The sequence below is a fragment of the Protopterus annectens genome, chromosome 8.part0, assembly GCF_019279795.1.
Source record: "Protopterus annectens isolate FY-2018-M chromosome 8.part0, PAN1.0, whole genome shotgun sequence".
Taxonomy (NCBI): Eukaryota; Metazoa; Chordata; order Ceratodontiformes; family Protopteridae; genus Protopterus; species Protopterus annectens.
The window spans coordinates 342,471,763-342,478,358 of NC_056741.1; the positions used below are offsets into that span (position 1 = coordinate 342,471,763).

The window sequence follows — 6,596 nt, forward strand, 5'->3', positions numbered from 1 at the left end:
CTCCTCAAAACTTGAAAGTTGCTACAACAAAATCGTCAAATTCGCTACTAACTCTAGGCATTCTACACACCATTGCATCTCCCTCCATAGTCTTAAATGGCTTGAACTCCCTAATCATCTTGACTACCTCCAACTTACTACTGCCCACAAACTAATTTTTAACCCCACTGTTTGCCCTACACTATCTAATATCTTGCCTTTCTACACTCCTCTCAGGCCCCTAAGATCAGCCCACCAAAATCTTCTTACAGTTTACAAACCTAAACGACCCCCTGGCAACCTACTACTTTCTTATACTATAGCAAAGAAATGGAACTCGCTTCATCCCCTGCTAAGAATCACTACAAGCCCAGAAAAATTCAAATCTCTTCTCTACTCTCACCTCTCCCAAAACTGGAAATGTAACTGTATACTTCCTACCTAGATCCTTTCACTTCCCCTTTTCAATCCTCTCCCTCCTGCCCCTCTTTCTTCCAACTCTCTTTTTTTTCAGCCCCCACCCTCTACTCTCTATCTTCTTCCCCCTGTATAAACTCTAAGTAAATACTTTCATATCTTCACTTCCCCACTGCTTATATCCCTCTTCTTGCAACTGTATCTTTTTTTTTCATTGCCGTAAAATGTATCTTTCACCTCAAACATAAAATGTTTAGTGTGCAATGTGTTTGTAATATGGAGCTTTAAGTGTGTAATGTGTTTGTAAAGTCTGAGCTTTTCTCCCCGGCCTCCACTGAAAACGGGCTTTCGGGTCCAGTGGACATCCCGGGTTATCAAACTGGAAATAAAATAAAAATAAAATAAAATAGATTGTTGAATGCTTTTCACTGTAAAGATGGGAAAATGTATGTTGTTATTGTGTTATGAATATTGTACCCCAAATAGATAGCTGTAATGTAACAGCTTAATACAGAAAGTTTTGTAAATATGCTCCTTTCAAATATGTTTTGTTGTATGCTTATTTACTTGGTTCTGATTAATAAAAATCGTTGCAAAGCAAAAAATTAAACTCAGATTTATTCATTTACAGTGGTAGTTCCTGCAATATACAAGATTTTCAGTTATTGGAGGGAAAAATGAAATTACATTTTCATGATTTAAAATTCTGAAAAATATATCCATGGTTATTAAGTGTAATATATGGTCATCACCATAACTCCATTTTAATTCTTAATGTATCCATATATAAACAAAATTAAAACAAATTCTAAGCACATAGAGCTGAATATACAGACAGTTTTATGTTCCCATCTAAAATGTCAGTTATGAACTCTTCTGCTTTTCAAATACTCAGGCACAACAGATTTTAGAATTTTATGGTATTTCCCAAGAAAAAATAGTCCTTGATCTAGTTTCTCAATTACATTAATAATCCAATTGTATTTATATAAACTGGTCTCAGTACATGCATCCAATCCAAGACAGATACTCAGAGAACTCGCAGGTAATGTGCTCTCCTACACAACAAATGGGTAGTACGTGTAATCCAGAATTTGCTTTTCTTGCTTGCCCTCTATGTGGCAACCACTGATGTTATCTCTTCTCTCTCACAATTGCTCTTTTTATTCCCTTGTTTATTGATGAGTCTAGACCAGATCTGTGGGAGATGAAGTTTTCACTTTGGAAGCTATTGGGGATTTTTTTTTCTTGTTATGGGGGTAACTCCTCCACAACAGATGTGTGCACTTGCACATGCAAAGGCCCTGTTATCACACCTTGTGCATGTGCTCTACCATGCACACATGTAATAAAGGCTATCTCACAAACATGCCCCTGGTACATGTGATGCATGCTGTACACCTCTCTCTCTTTCTGTCTCTCCCTGTCTTTCTTCAGTAAATTCCAACACTGTAGCAGCCTGGATGGGCTCTGTCCCCCCAGGATGGGTGAGCAGACTGTGACAGCTCGATGGCCTTCTCTCCCCCAGGGTGGATGAGCAGGCTGTGACAGCTCAATGCCTTCTGTCCTCCCACGGTTGATGAGCAGGCTTTGACATCTGGATGGCCTCTGCCCCCCCCCCCCAAGATGGGTGAGCAGACTGTAACAGCTCAATGGCCTTTGTCCCTCTCCCAAGATGGGTGAGCAGGCTGTGACAGCTCCACGGCCTCTGTCCCCCAAGGATGAGTGAGAAGGCTATGGAAGCTCCATGGCCTCTGTCCTCCCAGAGTGGATGAGCAGACTGTGATAGCTTGATGGCTTCTGTCCTCCCAGGGTGAGTGAGCAGGCTTTGAGGGCTGGATGGCCTTTGTCCCCCCAGGATGGGTGAGCAGGCTGTGGCAGCTTGATTGCCTCTGTCCTCCCAGAATGGGTGAGCAGGCTGTGGCAGCTCGATGGTCTCTGTCCCCCCAGGGTGGATGAGCAGGCTGTGACAGCTCACTTCCACCTTCCCTCAGCAACTCTTTCAGTACCTGTGTTGCTAATTGATCCTGGTTTATCTGGGTGTCGTTCTGTATTTTATCCCCCTGTATCACATCTGTTTTAATATATATAAGCTATACACTGTAAACTGTTAGTAGTCTAATGTTTACCTGTTTCATTAGCAATCTCTCCTTCAGGACATGGAAGACATTCAAAGCAACAGGAAGGGTGACCTGGGAGAACAGCTTTTCTGTATCCAGGAATACAACTTTCACTGCACACAGAGCGAGGAGTCTGTGAATGAGAAGAGAAAAAATAAACAGACTTAGTCCAGCAGAAGCCAATGAATTTCAAATACAGTGTTACTTGTTACCTGCTGTCTTTATACTTCCATAATACTACAAAAACACAGGAAATATACCTTCAGAGAGAAAACTATATATGACCCAGAAGTGTCTCAAGTCTAATTTGTAAGGACATTGCAACTAATAAAAAAGGATATATTTTCACTGAATATCTCCTCTTTAGATTAATATTTGTAAACAAAACTGTAATAAAACATAACGGGTATATATTTTTTTCAATAAGCATCTTTTGATATTGACTAGAACATCATATACCACCTCAGGCACCAGGGGCCTTTGTTAATGGTCTTCCTTAATTATATGGTGGTAAATAACATCATAAGTACTCTAAGGCACCAGTGATATGAACAGCAATGGTACATGCTGTTGTTGTCATCTAATTACAATAACGTCACTGAATTAGACAACAGGCCTAAAATAATAACTAACTGGCTGTCCAGTATGGTCAAATGTAAGTACGAAATTGAAACTGTTTATTGTCAGATTTTTCAAAAAAAAAAAAACTTGCCAGAATCAAAAGATATTAAAAGCTTCAGACAAAAAAATACAGCTTACCAGAGTCAAAAGATGCATTTATTGCTTATTTTCTCTACCCACCTTTTTGAGGGAAACTACAGCTTATAATCTCTAAAACACACAAAATGACTGATACATTCTTAACATGCCTTCTACATCCACATCTGTAAGCAGCTATCCTGTCTAAGAGGTTTTGCTTCAGATTTATACTATAGATATCTAATAAGTGAGCTCATGCACTGAAAATGTGTTTAACAGACAAAATGGGTGGGCTATAAAAAGGAGAGTAATGTAAGATGAATGTACAATAACAGTACATATTCAAATGAACACCACTGCAGTAGTCTTAGCTATATGGGCTATAACCTGACAAGGATATAACACATGGCCAACTTCCAAAGCTTCAGGGCACCTTCCTTCCATACACCCAAACTGTTAAGCAGCTTGAGCTGAGCTGACTGAAAGATAAGTTTGGGTATGAAGTGCTTCAGAGCTTGCCTGCCAACAGAGAGAAAGAAGCTGAGCCCTGAAAGGACAACACTAGGAATAACAAAAAATAAATGTCCACACACTGTCATAAAAAATGCACCAAAAAACAAGGGAGACGGAGGGAGGGAGAGATTACTGCAGCAGTGATCCTTCAAACATCTATTGTCATGGTAAGTTCAGCTTACACAACTGTACTGCATTCTTCATATTGATCACTGCTGCAGTAGCCTTAGTATATGGGTAGATTATCATAGCTAACTATATTTGGGAGGATGAAGGAGAGGACCCCAGGAACACCTGGAGACTAGTCCTAACAAAGCTTGATCTAGACCTAGAGAAGGAAGTAAGGTTATAGTGCTTTGTAAAAGTATGTACAGAAGACCAAGTAGTAGCTTCTAGAATACTTCTAGAATCCAACCTTTGCAAAAAGCCATAGATGAAGCCAAGACCCTGGTAGAGTAGGCTTTGACCCTGCCTGAAATAGATTTGTCATGGTGTATATAACAAAAGATAAGAGCCTTAGACAACCATTTGGAAATAGTCTGTTGTAAAGCAGGTTGTCCCTTCTTACCTTCACAAGAAAAGAAAAATGAATCTGACAATCTTGAAAGATTTTGTTGTCTCAAGATAGTACCCAAGTTCTAGGTGGACACCCAAGGTAGGGAATATCCTTTTTCCTCATTTTTAGGTTCAGGAAAGAAAAAGGGAAGATGGACAGTTTGGCTTAAAGTAAACATAGATACAACTTTAAGCATAAAAGAAGGATTAGTTCTTAAAGAGATCCTGTCCCTATGGGAAACCCTGTCCCTGTGGAAAGTGAAGTAGACTTGATTCATCATAAAAGCTTGCAACCCTAATACCCTTCTTGCAGAGGTCAGAGCAATCAGTAAAACTGTTTTCCATGTTAAGAACCTCAAGTCAGCCAGGTTAGTCAGCTCAAATGGAGTAAGTGTTAGTTCCTCTAACACGAAGTTAAGATTCAAAGGAGGAGTCACCGGTTTATTTGGAAGACTCTTATGCAAAATCACTTTCAAGACAGATACTGCCCTGAAAGAGGAGGATTCATGAGCAGACATACTGAAATGACTGACTGATAAATGAATGTTGATAGAGGAAAAAGAAAGGGCATAGAATAGCAACTAACATAAATATAGTAAATCCAGAACAACTATCCCTGAATGGGTGCTGATTATGTTGTTGACACCAACTAGAAAACCTTTTCCATTTGTTAATATTTGATTTTCTACTATCAGGCTCTCTTACCTCCATTGGCACTTGCTGCACACCCTCAGAAAACAGATGCCTAAAATGAATTATTACCCTATCATCCAGTCAGTCAGCTGAAGATGACTGATGCTGGGGTGTATGAAACACCCCTGTTCTTGTGTGAGTAGAACCATTCTTTGAGGAAGTTTGTGGTAATTCCTCTGGCCATTTCCAAAAGAAGGGAGAACCATGGTTGCCTGTGCCATAATGGAGTCACCACAATGATCTTGGGAAACTTCTCCTGAATCTTCACAAGTACCCTGGATATTAGTGGAAAGGGTGAAAAAGCATACAGAAACATACCTGTCCAAAGAAAAGAAAAGAAAGGGCATCTGTCTTCCAGGCCTTCGTCCATGGAGTCCTAAAACAGAATTTTGCCAGTTGATTGTTCAGAGATGAGGCATTTGAGGAATATCCCACAGTTGTATCAAATCTTGGAAGACCCCCTGATCTAGTTTCCATTCATGAGGGTCTCCCCTGGTCCTGCTCAACATGCCTGTCACAGAATTTTGCTTTCACAGAATGTTGGATGCCTGTAGAGTGAGATTGTGATGTGAATCTATATCCCAAGCTAACATGACTAGTCTGCAAAGGAGGTATGACATGGACCTCCCTTGGTTGTTGATGTACCAGATGACTGTGGTATCATCTGTAACAATGAAGAGGTTCAGGGGGTAAAGATGTTTCAGAGAGTTAAGTGCATTGATCAGGGTAAACATCTCCCTGATATTTATGTCTTTGCATCTGTCCTAGGTGTCCCACACCCATGCACTTTCATCCCTCCTGAAACTGCTCCCAAACAAAGTCAGTCACTCACTGCTTTGCAACACAGAGGGAAAAGGGAAATCCTGGATTTAGGGATATCTGTTGTCTTCATCAAAAGTTTTTTTCTTATGGCAAACCCTAGTACTGGAATCAGAACAGATAAAGGGTGTTGAAGCTGGGATAAAAGAGATTTCCAATACCACTATATCTTTCTCATATGGAGTCTTGCCAGGAGTATCATGAGAATCATAGATGCCATGAGACCCAAAATCCTGAGTTATTCCCTTGCAGTGACCAAAGTCTGACTGGAAAACATTATAAATAGATCTAAATAAAGATATGTTTTTCCTTTGGAAGAAAAGCTCTTTGAACTGAGGTGTCTAGTTGACATCCCAGGAAGACAATCCTGTGTGAAGGAGTCAAGAAAGACTTTTGAATGACCCCTTGGAATCCCAGCTAGTGTAAGAAATCTCTCACCAGAGAGATATTCCTGGCACTTTGAAAAAAACTCCGCAAAGATAAGCAAGTCATCTAAGTATGGAAAAAATGTGGATACCCTCTAGCCTACATTGAGCTATAATTGGAGGTAGAGACTTTGTGAGCACTCTTGATGAAGTGAATAGTCCAAAGGATAAGGCAGAGGACTAATAATGCCACCAGACACATAAAAAACCTTAAGAAACATTTGAAGTATGGATGAATACTGAAGTGATGAGAAGCATCTTTTAAGTCCAGTGTTACTAGGAAACTTAAAAGATGAAGAAGAGGTAATAGGCTGTGAAGTAATATCATTTTGAATTTGGGTACTATAACAAACAGGTTTAGGAAAAAAAGATCCAG

At 39.9% G+C, this 6,596-nt stretch overlaps 1 protein-coding gene across 1 annotated transcript in view; it reads right to left on the reverse strand.

Moving 5' to 3' along the window:
* The window catches only part of LOC122808232 (vomeronasal type-2 receptor 26-like), a 71,112-nt gene extending 66,118 nt beyond the window's left edge, over positions 1 to 4,994 (reverse strand). Inside the window, exons 1-2 of the mRNA XM_044079195.1 lie at positions 4,989 to 4,994; positions 2,526 to 2,649 (exon numbers count right to left, since the gene is read on the reverse strand). Of these exons, the coding sequence (XP_043935130.1) occupies positions 2,526 to 2,649; positions 4,989 to 4,994 (130 nt within the window). The remainder of the gene's footprint in view (positions 1 to 2,525; positions 2,650 to 4,988) is intronic.
* Positions 4,995 to 6,596: the final 1,602 nt, after the last annotated feature.